This window comes from Furipterus horrens, unplaced genomic scaffold (genome assembly GCF_987537825.1).
Source record: "Furipterus horrens unplaced genomic scaffold, mFurHor1.1.pri manual_scaffold_4, whole genome shotgun sequence".
Taxonomy (NCBI): domain Eukaryota; kingdom Metazoa; phylum Chordata; class Mammalia; order Chiroptera; family Furipteridae; genus Furipterus; species Furipterus horrens.
The window spans coordinates 137,651,467-137,670,959 of NW_028327174.1; the positions used below are offsets into that span (position 1 = coordinate 137,651,467).

Genomic DNA, 19,493 nt, shown 5'->3' on the forward strand with positions numbered 1-19,493 from the left:
GACTTGTCATTCTGGTTCCCACAGTCATAATAGTCAAAATCCACACTTTGCACACTATGGGCCAGGCATAAGACTAAGAGCTTGGCCTATATCATCCAATGTTCTCAACAAGTCCATGAGGAAAGCACTGTTTTTATCCCCAGTTCACAGCTAAGAAAACGGAGGCTTAGAAGGGCACAAAGACTTGCTAAGGTCATGTAGTCGACAAACAGTGAAGCTGTGCTTTAACACTGGAGCTTTAATGGCTAACAGCACTAACATTTAAAAATACCAAAGGGCTGTTATATCTGCTGGAGATCTTCATGAATAGCCTAGACATTTGTCTGGAAGCATTTCAGCAGAGTTTAGTTTAGGGAATGGGCGAGACAGAATACTCTTGATAATATGTTTTTAGTCATACATAGCTATGTATATAAAGATCTGTACATCTAAAGATATCAATCTGCAGTTAAATATTTGTATAGTTATAGCAGAGTATGTGACAATCCATATAATTAGTTTTATATATAAATACACATATATTTTCTTATTTTTATTCTCTGTATTGCTTTGCAATTAGTACCTGATATAGTACAACTGACCCATCACTTCTTAGCTCTCTTGCTTCTCTCCTCCTATCTGTCCTATGTTTCTCCAAGAAATTATCATCCCAATCAACAGGCTAATTCTTCCTAAGGTGATGTTATACTGGCTTAGGTCACTCAGCAAGCCCATCAGTCAAAAAGTGACATTTGAAAGCCAGAATCCATATCACCTTTCTTTCTTCTTAGTAAGTCTCATAAATCAAACATTAAAAAAAAAAGTCAGTCACAATATTTACCCTGTGGCCATGAATGTAAATTTTCTTTTTTCCAAGCTTTTTATGAACTTCGAAATTTAATTTAAATATATCATGGACAGTTCAGAGTGGAGAATGGGGGATTTATATGAGACATTCAAGCTATTACATCATGTTCCGTAATGCTGACTACAGGGTGTTTCTCTTGGTTCCAGCTGGGATGAGACCTTTGAAATTCATGGCATGATGAGAAAGCAAAACATTGCACAAGAAATGGTTGATATCATCACTGATCCTTCCCACTGGAGTAGTCTGGCATTATTAAGATAATGACGACAAGATACTGGGTGAGGCTAACTATTCCATGCAGAATCTAGAGCTGTGGCTTTATTCAAAAATACATAAAGGAATGAAGTTTTCAATTCATTTACTTATCTGGTAATATTCAAGAGATACTAAATGTTGCTCTAAAATAAAATAAAATATGTTTTATCATTTGCCTTAGACGTATTTCAGGTGTGTATGTGGGGGGGGTGCATGAGGAATGTCACCTGTTTTCACTTTGTGAACTCCTTGTTTATAGAATTTAGGTCCTTCTAAGACTTCAAGCAATGGTGTAGCAAGGGTTAAGATTTCTACAAAAACATCAATAGTCTTCTTTCTGGGATATGTGGAACACAAATTTACATTAAACTAAACCATTAATTATATAGCTCAAGATAAAAATCACCTTTGGTGTGGTTAAGTGCTGAGATTAAGCAGCATTTTAGAGTCACTCAATTCTAATCTAGTGTATTATAAAACAATGTACTGGGCCTCCACAACACTATGAGTTAAATGTCTATTGCCATAGGGGCCAGTTGCCTCAGCATTTTTAGGTGGGGCTTGGGATGGTGGGAAAACATAGGACAGAGCTCTGTCATAATAAAGAAGTGACCAGCCCTGTAGTCAACACATAAATTTTTGTGACCTGATGAATGAAATGCCTAAAGGGCAGCGCATTCTAAGCAGAGTGTGCAGTTCAGGCTAGGAGGAGGTGGGAATGGGATGCCTGGAGGAAGGAACATGGAGGGAGGGAGCTGCCTTGGAATGGGGAGTGTGGGAAGGTGGAGGAGGAAGAACATGTGAGGACTTCACCTGGAAGTTCCCAGTACACTTGGCCCAGGGGAGTCAGGCCAGGAAGTGAGAAGTTAGCTCATCCAGTTTGTGCTCTTTCCAAACAGGCTAATATATGCACTTAGAAGGACATTCTAAACCAACACAGAACATATGTTTAAGTATAGTACTTCATGATTTTGAGTTTTCCTTTCTTGACAGAAGCAAAAGGAGAGAGGACTCATAAGGAAAAGGGAGCAACAGATACAAGACTTCTTCATTCTTACTGAAGTAAAATCCCAATTTTCCCTCAGCTAGAGTAAAATATTGATTTTACCATCTAGAGGTTCCATATCATAAAGCTGTGCAGTTTCAAATCTGCTCTCCTTGACCACACCTATTAGTGCACAGAAGGGAAGTAAAAATACAACAAAGAGGTGAGAGTGGGACACAGGACATAGATGCAAACAAGTTAGGCTCACTTTCAACCTTCCAGAAAATAGTGTTTTCATTGTTTGTGTCTCTCAGAATAGCATAATTGTTACATGGTATTTGATGAGAGTTTGAGGAACTGTAGTCACCAACTTTGGCCTACATTACTAACTGGTTCCTTCTGGTTGCTACCTCTGCTAGGTGAAAGGTTACTTTTGTGTCTATCCCATTTCATGTCTTGAGATTACAAAAACAATAAAATTAGTCTGACTGGCCTTACAACTCAAAATTGATTTAAAATCTATCCCTTAATCTTGTATGTTTTTGGTAGACTTCAGCAAGAATGATTAAAAATATATATAACATCCTGGCTTATTGGTGAAAGATCAAAGTTGATAATACAATAAAATATTACTGCCAAACACAGACTTCAAAATATACATGTCCCATGTAACAAAATAATTTTTTAGTGCATATGGGCATCATATGGACCCATATATCCCAAGAATATTTTCACCACTTTGGAATTTTCAACTCTAACATTTCAGGTGTAAATATATGACCTTGGCACAGGGACATTAACTATAGCTAAGTATGTACAGTTGTTGACAGTTAAGACCTAAAACATTTCAGCAACTTTACCTTGCCTTGGATATAAAGGATGTGCAATTTATATTGTACAAAGACGTTTAGTTCCTATAGGCAGAGATCAATTGTATATCAAACATCCAAATCTTATTTCTAAATGAATATCTCCTGAAAATATTTTAAATGAAAAACATTCTGTATACCCTCTACACTTTGAATTTTATACCCCTAGTTGATCAGCAGAATAGTTAGACCCTTAAAGATAAATGTATCTGCTTATTTATATATTCCATTACTGCATCTATTTTTTCTATCTGTTCCTGAAGTTCCAGGCTTGACTTGTAACTGTGAACCATAACTGAGAGACTATAAATAATTTTTTTTCAAAGCACATTTGTTTTAGACCTGAGATAATGATCATTCAATTCAGGTGATTGCGGAAATGGGGGATAAACACACACCATCTGAACCTGAGTCATTTGTTTTATTGGAAAGAAGCAACTGTAGCCAGCAGCTGTGGCCTTTCCATGTGACCTCACAGCTCCCGCCTGGGCTCAGAGACCACCACAGCTTATTTAACACTTCTCCCTCATCAAACATGTACGAAAAGATGTCCTCAGTGTGAGTAGAGACCACCATAAGAACATAGATTATTAGCCAAGTTCCAGGAAACCCTTCCAGAGTCAGATGCAAAAATTTATGTTTTAAAAGAACAAGGCCCTCCGTTAAACCACTTCAGAATTTCACGGTTTGAAACTGGAAGACTTAGAAACAAACAAGAACCTCAAGGTCAAAACTATTAAATGCGTACTAAAAGACCTGATGGAGAAAATTGATTCTTTGCTAGTACTTGTTCCACTATTCCTTCCTTTTCAACTCCACAGGAACAATGTGGACACATTTATCCTTACAGTCTCAATAACAACAACAAAAAAATGTCTTTTAAAAAGTTTTCTAAAACAGTTTGGGGAAATAATTTTAATATGTGTGTGTGTGTATATATATATATATATATATATATATATATATATATATAATATCACTTAAGTAAGAAACTTTGCTGGGAATGCAGAATCTTAATGTCCCTAAAGGGATACTGATAGCCAGCGAGGGGGTTTGGCAGGAAATCAGCCAGTGTTTCCTCACCTGTCAAAATCTCACTTGGGAGTAGACATGGGAGGCAGTGGCAATATGAATCTAATGCATTCTCTACAGTGGTAAGGAAGATTGTAATCTTGAAGAAATAGTTGTTGATTTAAATGCCTCCCTCTCCCACTACAATCTCATTCAGATTTCAACTGAAATAATCACTGAGTCTGTTTTATCATCATGGAATGTACCTACAAGAACCAGGTCAATGTACATGGAATATTTAACATTAGTTAAATACTGAGCAAGCTTCAGGAATTCTCTAGGTCTCGAGACAGAGAAATAAATAAACGGCAAGCATCATCCCAGCTGTCACTCAGTAGTGTGATCTTGAACAAGTCACTTGGTTTCTTTGTATCTTAGTTTTCTCACATGTGAAATGGTGGAGGGGTCAGACTTTAATCTTTAACTCCTTTCCAGTTTCAGGTAACCACAGTGTTAGTTGTCCTTTATACACATTTTCTCTTTATAAATAGATATTACTTTGGGAAATCAGCTGAGTAAATCAGAGGGACTATAACTTATTCTTGGGAATAGCAGAATGTTTTGCCATGTTGGGTTCTGGTTCGTCCCACATGCGCTTGTTCGTGCCCTCACGGATAAATAAAACTGAAAGTTGGGGTCATTGCTGGGTCAGTGTCAACTGTGTTTCCTGGTCAGATACACTAGCATACATTGCAAAACACTGGAATCACAACCGAAAGTAAAAAAAAATCAGTTGTGCTGGCCACTCACAGCTGACAGTCTGAGAGCTATTCAAGCCCAGGGAGAAATACATCTGTGTTTCATTCAGTATGCTTTACATTTAGAAAGGCTTCCTCCCCTCCTCCCCCTGCTTATCATTCTTGGACTAGAGGCAGTCACATGACACGGCTGCACACAGGGACAGGACACAGAAAAAGGACAAGAAGATGGCAGGGATCTCAGCCAGATTCCCCTTCTTACCTCCTCCACACGACTCAGAGCACTTGGTGAAGCCCTCATACTCCCAGTCATACAGCTCGTCAAAATCCTGCAGGCCACCGAGGAGGCCATCTGTCTGTCCTGGGTCAAACTCAGGAACTTCCCCGTTGCATGGTCCTGCATAACAGGCTCGCTGGGATGCCGGCTTGGGTCCTTCACATTCATCAACAGGCAGGTCAGCCACGGACTGAGAGAAAGACAGGAGCACCTGGCACTTGACTATTCGCACCTGGGTCCCCACACCACAGGTAACTGTGCAGGCCGACCAGGCCTCGGGGATGAACCTGCAGTCGGCAAACAGACAAGAGGACAGGATGAGAAGCCCCAGGCAAGAGAGCCTGGGAATATTGAGGGGCCGCATCCCACCTGCAGGCATGGCCCAGTGCTGTCCCAGGATGTGCTCAGGGCTTCGCCACCCTGTCCTGTGACAGGCGCTTTGGTTTAGTTCATAAGCTCATTTGCCACTGTTTCGGGATTGGTTTCTTCCAGAGTGTCATAGGAACTCCCAGCTGTAAGACATTCCAGCCACAGACCACCTGCTTTCCCCTGCTTTGCACCCACGGTGGTAGCTCTTCAGAACAGGGAATTGGTGGTTTCTCTCTCTCTCTAAATCCCAGCACTTGTGCCTGCTGCAAGATGCTGGCTATTCTTATAGCAGACTAATACTGATACTAAATCTATAACAAAATAAACCCTCGGAGATATTTAAGGAAGTATTTTTTTTTTTTTTAGTCTGGATCTCATACTCTGTAACTTTAGTTGCTTTTCTGCACAATGTGCTTCCCAAGATTTATTTATATGTAGAAAGTTTTGGTTTTGGTTGTTGTTGTTGTTTTTTGTAAGTTTCCACAAATGGAGCAAAGTCTTGTTCCTCACACATTCTTTGAATTAGTCTGGAATACAGTTCTTTTTATATCCTAGAGAAAAATCTGTGCTACAAATTTAAGTCCACAGGCATGTGACAGTAAATGAGAAGCTATGCATTCATACAACTTTATTCAACAGCCTCCACTTCCTACCCCTCGAGAGAGAAGCCACATAGTAAGAACTAGGTTTTTCTCTTTCTCTAGAATGTAGAATAATATCCAAATATTTTTTAAAAAGGCTTTTTTTCCCCCTCCCGCTAATCAACAATAGCCATAACTGCAATGACCTTGAGGAGGTCTAGGGCAAAAAGCCCAGAGGGATCCACTAACATTTTCAAAAAGTTAGCAAAATAATCTGGAGAAGAACTAACTTTTTTATTTTTCCATGATCCTAGTGCTTTCTCACAGGGAGTCATGCTGAGGAGGCAGGCAAACCTGGCTCCTTAACCTTGACTTTGGCAGAAAACGAAGGAACTGATAAGAAGGCTATAGCATTAAATCCTAGCAAGTGCAAATGGTTCATAGCTAGTTTAGGGAAATTGAAATTCTAACAGGAAACAGGTCGAAGTTTTCAGACTGGAAGGAACACAACTAAGATGTTTCCTGGGCCTGCGCCTGGGCTGTGTATGGAGCTGGAGGATCCAGTGTGGGATCTGAGGCATGGAAGGAGTCCCTTCAGGAAGGGTCTGACATTTGTTACCCTTGAGGAGCCATCCCCTAGGAGAGATGGAAAGTCACACGCACCCTTGCCAGGAAGGTGGATGAGGGGGGAAGGGCCACCCAGGATTATTCCTATGAAATTCTTATCCTCTCTTGTTTTTGAATTCTTGACTTCATCTCTGGCACTTAGTGAACTTGGGGGAAAACAGTATCCTAAAATATTAAAAAGTTTCCATCTCTTTAAATAAGGCTACCTATAAAAACTTTTTAGAAAAATAAAACCAAAATCTGCAGTCAAAATAATCTTAACCCTCTTCTTCCACATGCATATATTATGCCTGGCTTCTGGAACAAGAATCACGACAAATACACAATCCAGGCATAGACATAAAGGAAAACGCGAAACTAGTGTAAAATACTAAACTATTTTGTATATAAGAAAAACCCAAAAGCAGATGATAAGTGTGCCAAGCTGACCATAATGTGATGAATAATGCTTCTTTAATAATGTGGTGCTGAATTTTGTTTTCAAATATGAAAAGATGACAAGCTCAGAAAAAGAACTTCACCCTATTAGCTTTTCCTGTGTGGTAAGGATTATTGTTATGCCACCTATCACAGCCCTCTTCAGTGATCATTACGAAAGGACAAGGACCAAGCTAGCTTTTTCTGTAAAGGGCTGGATAGAAAATATTTTAAAATTTGTGGGCCATGTTTGTAGGACTTTGTTGTTGCAACTACTCAATTCTGCCAACAGAGTGTGAAAGCAGCCAGAGACAATATGTAAACAGTTTGGTTCAGCTGTGTTCCAATAAAACTTTATTCACAAAAACTGAGGTGGGGGGGAGAGTGGTGGGAGGGTCTGAATTTGGGCCATGGGCTGTAGTTACCAATTACTGCAGCAGGACATTTAGTGGACATGCCAAACACACTGAGATTCATAAATAATATCTAAACTTATTTTATGTCTTACTTTCTATCTTTGCCAATGTATAGAAGCTTATAAGAATAACAAGTAGCTAGACTGATCTGTTTTATCTTCCAAAGTGAGTTCCAGATGAATTCTAGAATATAAATGAAGAAACTAAACACTCAGCTCTCCTTCCCTATAACATGAATGACTTTGCATTTGGTCTCTTTCCAGGACCAAGGAGATATACCAAAAGCCCACAAAGTAGAAAGGACATGCTACTGAAGCCCCATGAACTTGATACAATGGTTGAAACATTTATTTTAAAGAATCTAAATGAAAAATGAGAATGAGTATGCATATGTGTGTGTGTGTGTGTATTTTTGACTATATGAACATTCAGGATAATAGCAAAAACAATAAACGTCTACTTTATGTCTCCCAAGTGAGAGTCTTATCAAATGTCAAATAGCCTTGCTGGCTTATCTCCCAGCCCTCTATCCAAAGGTCTTCATCAAGTTCACACCAATTAAAAACAATTTGGCTTTTAAGCGATGCTGTCTACTAGCAGTCATCTTAATTTCTCTAGTGCATGCACTGTATGACATGACATATTCTCTCTCATTGAAGGTAGAATATTATATTTCAAAAGAAAAATACATAATAGTGCAAATAGCCAAATGAATAATAACTTTTTCAAATGAAACTTTCCCCCACACCCCCAAATCTCCCAACTCTGTATTTACTATCTTGAGCTTTCTGGCCGCAAGTGGGAGGAAACAAGGTCAGTGAGAGGGCAAGCAAGTGAGCTAGGAGGTTTAAATGTAATGTTTAGATGACTCAATTTGAATAGCACTTGCTGAGTTAGAACCTTTAAAGTGGGGTCTTTAAAATGAAGTCAATAGGTATTTAAAAAATCATTTTGATGTACAAATGTACAATGAAAAGTTCTTATTATTGAAGTTCAATTTGGGTAATTTAAAAATTCTTTTTGTTAGTAGCACTATTGTGGAATGAATAAAAATGGCTATATAAGTTCTTTAAAAGATAGGCTTAAACCTCAGAAAGGACTGATATGATTTCTGCATTTAATTTTTTTTTATCCAGGAAATTTAAAAAATCCTAGCAAATAAGTGATTTATACTTCTGTCTAGTCTTTGATTTCCAAGCTTAAGTGTTCATTTTATTAACAAAAAGCTTATTCTTTTTTTTTTTCACTTCTGACTATTTATTTATCTGAAGAAACTCAAAACATTGAAGAAAAAAGATATATGCATCTATATGTTCATTGCAGCATTATTTACACTAGCCAAAATACTAAAGTGAGCTAATTGTGCAACGAGAGATGAATGGATGCAGAAGAAGTGGTGCATATGTACAATGGAACATGGCTCAGCCAAAAAAAGATTAAAATTGTGCCATCTGCAACAACATGGAGGGACCTAGAGGGCATTATGCTGAGTGAAGTATGTCAAACAAAGAAAGACAAGTGCCATGTAATTTCACTTATGTAGAATCTAAGAACAAAATAAATGAACAAGTAGAGTAGAAATAGACTCACAGTATAGAGAACATTTTGATGGTCATCAGATGAGAGGGGAGTTGAGGCAAAGGGGTGAAAAAGGTTAAGAGATTAAGAAGTACAAATTGGTAGTTACAGAATAATAATGGGGATGTAAATTAGAGTATAGAAATTTTTGTCAATAGTACTTAAATAACTATATATGGTGTCAGATGGGTACTAGTTTTATCAAGGTGATCACTTTGTAAGTTATGTAAATGCCTAATCGCTGGGTCGTACACCCAAAACTAATATAACATTGTACATCAACAATAAGTGAAAAATCACACACACAAAAAAACCAAAAAAAATGGCCTATGTTTACAGAAAAAGCTTATTCTTTAATTAGTTATTACCATTGTCCTTTTCATGAAATAGAAAACAGTGATAGTGAAATTCACTTGTAAAATCTCAAAGTGGTTTAGTTTTAGTGGCTATTATAGAGTCAGAAGCATGGGTTAAAATAATAAAAATAATCATTTTTTAAAAAATATAATGTTAACAGAACCAATTCGCTCTTGGTCAATTAGCCTCATGTCACTGCAAATCTGAGCCAGAGTTAGGCTCTGATTTTAAAGCACCATTATGTGGTCTGTAACTAAGATACATATTTAACTTTTCCTTTTTCCTCTTACTTTCCTCTCCCCTCCTTTCTTACATACATATTTGTTTAAAAAAATCATTGGGATTATTGAAAATAAGAGTAGCTTCATTGTTGTGTCATTTTGATGCTGTTACTAGCATCATTGCATGATCTGGTTTCAAAATGCAACTTGAAACTTGCAAGAAATCACATTAGGCATACTTAATTTTGGTTTCATTTCCAATCTTATTACATTTGAGTTACAAGTCAACAGAGTTGTAGACTTTGTTTCTCTCTTTCCTTTGGCATATGTTTGTGTATGAAAGTGGTGGTATTATATTAGAATGAGGAGAGAGGAGGAAATAAACTGAATATTGTAGTTATGAAACAATAAACAAACACAGTAAGGTTGCAGGATACAAAATCAGTATACAGAAATCTCTTGTGTCCTTATATACTATAATGAAATATAAGAAAGAGAAATAAAGAAAACAATCCCATTTATAATTACATCAAAAAAGATAAACTGCATTGGAATAAACTCCACAAATGAAGTGAATGAAGGGCCTGCACACTGAAAAGTATAAGTAACTGTTAAAAGAAATTGAAGAGAACACAAAGAAATCGAACTATACTCTGTGTTTATGGCCTGGAAGAATAAACATTGTTAAAATGCCCACATTACCTAAAGCAACCTACAGGCTCAATGCAATCCTTATCAAAATCCCAATGGCCTTTGTCATGGAATATTGTAGAATAAAAGATCCTCAAATTAATGTAGGACCACAAAAGACCCTGAATAGCCAAAGCAACCCTGAGAAAAGAGGGCAAAACTGAAGGTATCACACCCCCTGACTTCAAACTATACTACAAGGCTACAATAATCAAAGCAGTATGGTATTGACAGTAAAACAGACACATAGACCAATGGAACAGATCTGAGAGCCCAGAAATAAACCTACACATATTATATATGGATAACTAATTTTCAACAAAGGAGCCAAAAAACAAAACCAAAAAAAAACCCATATATAATGGAGAAAGAAAAATCTTCAGTAAGTACTTTTGGGAACACTAGAAAGCCACATGTAAAAGAACAAATCTAGATTGCTATCTGACGCCATACACAAAATTAACTCAAAATGGATTAAAGGTTTGAATATAAGACCTAAAATAATAAATTATGTGAAAAAAACAAACGAACATGGGCAGTAAACTTATGAAGCTTGGTCTCAGATGGCTTTTTGTGAACTTGATCCCAAAGGCAGGAGAGTAAAATAAAAAATGAATGAGACTATATCAAACAAAAAAGATCTGTACTGCAAAAGAAGCCATCAACATAACAAAAAGGGAATCAACCAAATGGGAGAATATATTTGCAAATGATGCCTCTGATAAGGGGCTAATATGTAAAATACATAACAAACTCATGAAATTCAACAACAAAAAAACAAACAATATGATTAAGAAATGCACAGAGGACTTGAATAGACACTTTCCAAGGAAGATATATAGAAGAGCAACAGATATATGAAAATATGCTTAAAATCAGTAGTTGTAAGACAAATGCAAATCCAAACCACAAAGGGATACCACCTCACACATGTTAGAATGACTATTATAAATAAGACAAGAAATAACAAGTACTGGAGAGGATATGGAGAAAAAGGAACACTTGCACATTGCTGGTGGGAATGTAAACTGGTACAGCCACTATGAAAAACAGTATGAAATTTCCTTTAAAAAATTAAGAAGAGAACTATAATATGACCCATCAATTCTTCTTCTGGGTATGTACCTGAAAGATTTAAAAATACTTATACATAAAAAATATATATACTCCCATGTTTACTGCAGCATTATTCATAATTGCCAAGGCATGGAAACAACCTAACTGTCCTTCCATGAATGATTGGATAAAGAAGATATGGTACATTTATATAATAGCTATAACAAAGAAATTACTGCCATTTGCCGTAACATAAATGGGTATCAAGAGTGTCATGCAAGTAAAAGAACTCAGAAGAGGACAAGAATGTATGATGTCACTCATACATAAGATAAAACAAAAGGCAAAAAATGAACAAAGGAAACAAACTCATAGATGAAGACAACAGTGTGGTGGTTACCAAGGGGGAGGGAGCTTGTTGGGTGGGGAGGACTAAGAGGGTAGGAGTCAAATATATAGTCATAGAAGGAGACAATGGAGTATACAGATTGTTATATCATATTATAAAGCTTTACAACTGAAATTTATATTCTGTTATCAACCAATGCTACTTCAATACATCTAATAAAAAGATAAAATTCTCTCAAAGTTCCAATGAGTCAGACAACTGGCTCTTTTAAGAGCTAGGACCTCATATTTGATTCTCTGTTAAACTCATCTTGCAGTGCTGATCCAGCTTTCTCTGATATGGCTCTCAGTTCCAGGCATTGGCATGAAAAAACTAAAACATTTTCATGTTGTAGGAAATTCTTTTAGTACCAAAATTCAGTCGCTATAATGGACTTAATTCGTTTTGTAATTCTTATAGCTGTACTCAGGCAGGATGTGCTGACCTCATTTCATTTTGATGGGTTGTTGGGGTATCATGGAGCTTTGGGCAAATTTAAATTCTGTGTCCATTGCACTTCAATTTAATATTAATACAAATGATTTTTTATAAAATAAAAAGAAATTTGGACAACTTTGAGCCAGAGGCTGCCTCCAGTAATGTACACATGGCTCTGTCCTAACATTGCCTTATCATACCAGCAGCTACCCAACAGAGAAGGCTCAGGAGCATTTGGAAATGTTTCTAGGTTAAAGACACCAAAGGAGAGCTACTTTTCTATCTATTCTTTAAAACTCAACATGCACAGAGTTTTGGGAAAAAAGAGAAAATAACGGTATGTAGCAGATACAAATGGAGCCAAATTACTCTCTTCACAAGTGAAAAATGAGAATATGACCCTACTTTCAGTCCATCTTTCTCTCCCATTGCTTTTCTGTTCTATGTGAACAAAACATGATTTAAAAGTTTGATTTTTCTTGAGGCTAGTATGATTATTTAAAAACCCATATCCCAGGGACTAAAATGCCATTATAGCTTGCAATACTATGAGTACACTTGTAGCTTTCAGCTTAATACCAGAATGTAGTTTATGTTTTTTATTAAAACTTTTTTCAATTACAGTTTACATTCAATATTATTTTGTATTACTTTTAGGTGTATAGCATAGTGATATTTTCAGTATCCAAGTGGCCCCATACATAGTGATTACATATTACAATATTACTGATTATATTTCCTATGTTGTATATTACATCCCCAACTATATTGTAACTACCAATCTGTGCTTCTTAATCTCCTCACCTTTTTCACTCAGTCCCCTAAACCTCTCACCTCTGACAACTATCAATCTGTTCTCTGTATAATGATTCCTTTTGTTTTTTTTCATTTATATTGTTCTTGAGGTTCCACATATAAGTGAAATCATATTGTATTTGTCTTTCTCTGAATGACTTATTTCACGTCACATAATACCCTCTAGATCCATCGATGCTGCTGCAAATGTAAGATTTCATCCTTTTTTAAAAATTTTTTAAAAATGAGGTCTGCCTATACTCTCTTTTTATAAATATTTATTTATTTATTTATTTATATTTTTAGAGAGAGAGGAAAGGAGAAAGAGAGGGAGAGAAACATCACTGTGTGGTTGCCTCTCACTCGTGCCCCCAACTGGGGACCTGACGTGCCACCTGGTCATGTGCCCTGACTGGGAATCGAATCAGCGACACTTGGTTTGCAGGCCAACACTCAATCCACTGAGCCACAGCAGCCAGGGCTTAGATTTCATTATTTTTTATGGCTAATATTCCACTGTACCTTTTTTATCCACTTGCCTATTGATGGACACTTGGGTTGCCTCCATAGCTTGGCTATTATAAATAATGTTGCAATGAGCATAGGAGTGCATATATTCTTTGGAATTAGTGTTTTATATTTCGTCAGATAAATTTCCAGAAGTAGAATCACTGAGTCATAGGCAGTTCCACTTTAAATTTTTTGAGGAAACTCCATAGTGTTTTCCACAGTGCCTGCACCAGGCTGCATTCCCACCAACAGTATATGAGGGTTCCCTTTTTTTACATCCTTGCTCGCATGACTTATTTGTTGATTTATTGATGATAGCCATTCTGACAGGTGGTTTTCTCACTGTGGTTTTAATTTGCATCTGTCTGATGATTAGTACTGTTGAGCATTTTTCATATGTCTTTTGGCCATCTGTATACCCTCTTTGGAGAAGTGTCTATTAAGGTCCTTTGCCCATTTTTAAATTGGATTTTTTTTTTTTTGGTATTGAGCTGTATGAATTCTTTACAAATTTTGGATACTAACCCCTTATCAGATGTATCATTGGTGAACATGTTCTCCCATTCAGTGGGTTGTCCTTTTATTTTGTTGATGGTTTCCTTTTCTGTGTAAAAACTTTTCAGTTGATGTAGTCCCATTTGTTCATTTTTTCCTTTGTTTCCCTTGCCCCAGGGGAGATATATATATATATATATATATATATATATATATATATATATATATATTCGTCGTCGGCAGCCGTCCGTCTCAAGAGACGATGGTGTAGCTTCTTAAGAGTCTATCTGCACCGCCGAGAATGGCTATGCAGTCCGACTCGGGAGTGACACGGTATCTGTCTCCTCCCGTGTTAAATCGACATCTTGCGATGACGCTGGAGTGTCCTCTCCAGTGAAGCTGAAGCTACAGAGCCTGGGCAGGGTGATATGGAGGGTCTGCTGTTGCCCATGCCCGTCCGTCTCGAGAGACGATGGTGTAGCTTCTTAAGAGTCTATCTGCACCGCCGAGAATGGCTGTGCAGTCCGACTCGGGAGTGACATGGTATCTGTCTCCTCCCGTGTTGAATCGACATCTTGCGATGACGCTGAAGCTACAGAGCCTGGGCAGGGTAATATGGAGGGTCTGCTGTTGCCCATGCAGCAGACCCCCCCTCTCTTCGCAGCTGAAGGGTCCAAGGGAAAGACGGAGTCGATACAGCTTGGGTTCAGGTGCGCTGCAGGAGTTGCCGGTGTTGACTACAACATCAAACCGCCTTAGGGACTCCGGCTCCGGATTTTCTGTCGGGGTTTACTCCCTTAGCCTTTCCCCTGAAGAGGTATGCCACAAGGCAGCGGAGGTTTTTTGGAGTCAGAGTTTTCCTTCTCTGATGTACCCTGACTGGAAGATCGAACCAGCGACACTTAGCTCGCAGGCCGACACTCAATCCACTGAGCTAAACCAGCCAGGGCAAATATATATATATATATAATATTGCTACGAGACATGTCTGAGATTTTACTGGCTACATTTTCTTCTAGGATTTTATGGTATTAAGTACTACATTTAAGTCTTTAATCCACTTTGAAATTATTCTTGTATATGCTGTTAGAAGGTGACCTAGTTTCATTTTTTTGCATGTATCTGTCCAATTTAACCAATGCCATTTATTGAATAGACTGTCTTTATGCTATTGTATGTTCCTGCTTCCTTTGTCAAATATTAATTGACCATATAGTGTGGGTTTACTTCTGGGCTCCCTATTCTGTTTCATTGATCTATATGTCTGTTTTTATGTCAGTACCATGCTCTTTTGATTACTTTGGCGTTGTAGTATAGTGTGATATTGGTGTAGTGTGATTCCTCTAACTTTGTTATTCCTTCTCAAGATTACTGTGGTCATTCAGGGCCTTTTGTTGTTATATATAAATTTTTGGATATTTGATCTAGTTCTGTGAAATATGCCATTGGTATTTTATTTTGATAAAAATTGTGTTGAATCTATAGATTGTGTTGAGTAATATAAACATTTTAACAATGTTAATTCTTGCCCTGGCCAGTGTGGCTCAGTTGGCTGAAGCATTGTCCCATAACTGAAGGGTTGCGGGTTCAATTCCCGGTCAGGGCACACACCTAGGTTGCAGGTTCCATACCAGGTATAAGTGTGTATAACACCTTGTCCGGGTGTGTATGGGAGGCAACCAATCCATGCTTCTTTCTCTCATCAATGTTTTTCTTTCTCCCTATCCCTCTTTCTAGAAAGCAATGAAAAAAATGTCCTTAACTGAGGATAAAAAAAATAAAAACAATGTTAATACTTCCTATCCATGAGCATGGTATAGGTTTCTATTTATTTATATCTTCTTCAATTTCTTTCTTAAGTGTCTCATAGTTTCCTGAGGACAGGTCTTTTACCTCCTTGGTTAAATTTATTCCTAAGTATTTTATTTATTTTTGTATGCAATTGCAAATGGGATTTAAAAAAAAACATTTTTATTCATATTTTTACCTTTATTTTTATTGTTCACACTATTACAGATATTCCTATTTCTTCCCCTTTTCCCACATTCTCCCAGCCTTCAGTTCCCCTTACCTCAGGCCATCACCACACTGTTGTCTTTGTCTATGGGTTATGCATATATGTTCTTTGGTTGATCTCTCTTAGTTTCCCTTTCAGATAGTTCATGATCAGTGTATAAAAATGAAACTGATTTCTGGATATTTATTTTGTATCCTGCTACTTTACTGAATTCATTTATTAGTTCTAATAGTGTTTTAGTGGAATCTTCAGGATTCTCTATATACAGTACCATGTCATCTGCAAATAAAGACTGTTTTACTTTTCTAATTTAGATGCCTTTTATTTCTTCTTGTCTGATTGCTGTGGCTAGGACTTCCAGAACTATGTTGAATTAGAGTGGTGAAAGTGGACATCCCCCGCCCCCCCATCTTATTCCTGATCTTAAAAGAAATGCTTGTTTTTTCTCATTGAGTATAATGTTAGCTGTGGGTTGTCATACATAGCCTTTATTATGTTGAGACATGTTCCTTCTATTTCCACTTTGCTGAGAGTTTTTATCATAAATAGGTGCTGGATTTTGTCAAAAGCTTTTTCTGCATCTAGTGATATGATCATATGATTTTTATCCTTCAGTTTTTTAACATGGTGTATCACTTTAATTGATTGTGGATATTGTATCACACTTGCATCCCAGGAGGTAGTCTCATGTGACCACAGTATATCATCTTTTTAATGTATTGCTGGATTAAGTTTGCTAATATTTTGTTGAGGATTTTTGCATCTGTGTTCATCAGGGATATTGGTCTATAATTTTCTTTCTTTGTAGAGTATTTATCTGGTTTTTGGATTATGATAATGCTGAACTCATAAAATAAGCTGGAGAGTCTTCCTTTCTCTATAATTTTTTGAATAGTTTGAGGATAGGTGTTAGTTCTTTTTTGAGTGTTTGGTAAAATTCACCCATGAATCCATGTCTGTTGGAAGTTTCTTTTCTTTTGTTTTTAAAAATTGTTTTTCTGTTACAATTGTCCCACTTTTTTCCCCATTACTTCCCCCCACCCTGCCCACCCTTTCTCCCACAGTCAATCCCTACCCTGTTGTCCATATCCATGGGTCATTTATAGTAGTTCCTTCACTAGATCCTCCCACTTCTTACCCCGCTTCTCTCCCCCTCTCTCCCCTTGTCACTGTTAGTCTGCTCTTTGTTTCCATACCTCTGGTTCAATTTTGCTCATTTGTTTGTGTTGTTCATTAGTTTCCTGTATTAGGTGATATCATATGGTATTTGTCTTTCGTTGCCTGGCTTATTTTGCTGAGCATAATTCTCTCTAGTTCCATCCATGTTGTCACAAATGGTAGGAGTTAGTTCCTTCTTTCTTTCTGCTAAGTAGTACTCCATTATGTAAATGTACCACAGTTTATTGATCCACTCATCTAAAGATGGGCACTTAGGCTGTTTCCAGCACTTGGCTATTTTTAATATCACTGCTATAAACATAGGGGTGCATAGGTTCTTTTGAATTGATGTTTCAGGATTCTTTGGGTATAATTCTAGCAATGGGATTGCTGGATCAAAAGGCAGTTCCATTTCTAGTTTTTTGAGGACATTCCATATTGTTTTCCATAGTGGCTGCACCAGTCTGCATTCCCACCAACAGTGCACTAGGGCTCCCATTTCTCCACATCCTTCCCAGCACTTATTTATTTGTTGATGATGGCCATTCTGACTGGTGTGAAGTGGTATCTCATTGTGGTTTTTATTTGCATCTCTCTGATGGCTAGTGATGTTGAGCATTCTTTCATATGCCTATGGACCCTCTGTATGTCCTCTTTGGAGAAGTGTTTGTTCAGATCCTTTGCCGCCTATTTTTTAATTGAGTTGTCTGTCTTCTTGGTGTTGAGTCATATAAGTTCTTTATATATTTTGGAGGTCAACCTCTTGTCTGAGGTATCATTGACAAATATGTTTTCCCATACAGTTGGGTTCCCTTTTCATCTTGCTGATGTTTTCTTTTGCTGAGCAGAAACTCTTTAGTTTGATGTAGTCCCATTTGTTTATTCTTTCCTTTATTTCCCTTGCCTTAGGAGATATATCAGTGAAAATATTGCTTCGTGGGATATCTGAAATTTTCCTGCCTATGTTTTCCTCTAGGACTTTTATGGTGTCACAGCTTACATTTAAGTCTTTTATCCATCTTGAATTTGTTCTGGTGTATGGTATAAGTTGGTGGTTTAGTTTATTTTTATTTTTTTGTATTTTCTTGTCCAGTTCTCCCAGCACCATTTGTTGAAGAGGCTCTTTTTACTCCATTTTATGTTCCTTCCCCCTTTGTCAAATATTAGTTGGCCATATAGACCTCAATTTATTTCTGGGCTCTCTATTATGTTCCATGAATCCATCTGGTTCAGAACTTTTGTCTGTTGGAAGTTTTTTGATTACTGCTTCAGTTTCATTAGTTTTAATCAGTCTCTTCAGATTTTCTGTTTCTTCTTGATTCACTTTTGAGAGATTGTATGTTTCTAGGAGTTTAGTAGTTTCTTCCAGATTGTCCTATTGATTAATATATAGTTGTACATATATTTTCTTATAATTCTTGGTAGTTCTGTGGTGTCACTTGTTACTCTATTCTTCTTTCTTTCTTTCTTCTTCTTAAGAAGACCCTTTAACATTTCTTGTAATACTGGTTTTGTGGTAAGGCACTCCTTTAGCTTTTTCTTATTTGAGAAAATCTTTACTTCTTCAATTTTATTATTTTTCTTTAAAAAATATTTTATTGTTTATACTATTACAGTTGTCCCACTTTTTCCCCCTTCACCTCCTCCACCCTAAGCAGCACTGAGCTGGGGGACAGGTCAGCAAAAGGTCCAAGGCATCCCAAGATATGCCTCCACCGGGTTCTGCCTGCTGGCTGCCTTTTAGGCTCAGTTATTGAAAGAGCTTCTGGTGATACTAGAGTTGCATGAGGTAGGTTCTCAGTGAGTCACCAGGTAGAGGCAAGTGGTATTCACCAGACTGATACAGGTTCAAACTTGCTGCCACTGCTGGGTCTGAGGCCACTCAGCAAAAGTCCCAAGGTATATCAAGGCTAGCTGCCACCCTTCAGGTGCCCGAGGACCTTTGTGGTGGGATGGAGTCTCAGAGAGTCATCAGGGTGAGGCCAGCAGAGTTTATCAGGCCCAAAGAGACAAGATTTGGCCGTGTGAAGGGAGGGCTCTGCACCACTTGGATGTGCGAGGAATAAACGGCCCTGTTCTAGAGCCACACAGCTCAGTCTGTCTTGGATTCTGCTCAGACCTCTTGGAAGTCTGAAGCTCAGCTGGGAAGGCCTGCCATGTATCCAGAGGGTGGGGACAGAGGATCTCCAGTGAGGGGTAGGTGCCAGTCAGGCTCACAGAAATGTGGGGGGAATGGCCCCTGCCCCAGAACGACATACCTCAGTCACTGTCACCCCCCGTGTCTGCCTGGACTTACACACCTCAGGCCCAGGCAGCTGACTCCTCAGCAGGGTGTGAGCTTCCCAGGGTCTGGAAATAGAGAGTATACAGGTGGGGCT

The 19,493-nt window shown here is 37.8% G+C and overlaps 1 protein-coding gene across 1 annotated transcript in view; it reads right to left on the reverse strand.

Moving 5' to 3' along the window:
* The window catches only part of ADAMTSL1 (ADAMTS like 1), a 400,901-nt gene that overhangs the window by 174,678 nt on the left and 206,730 nt on the right, over positions 1-19,493 (reverse strand). Inside the window, exon 14 of the mRNA XM_090274075.1 lies at positions 4,988-5,289. Coding sequence (XP_090130201.1) covers positions 4,988-5,289 — 302 coding nt within the window. The remainder of the gene's footprint in view (positions 1-4,987; positions 5,290-19,493) is intronic.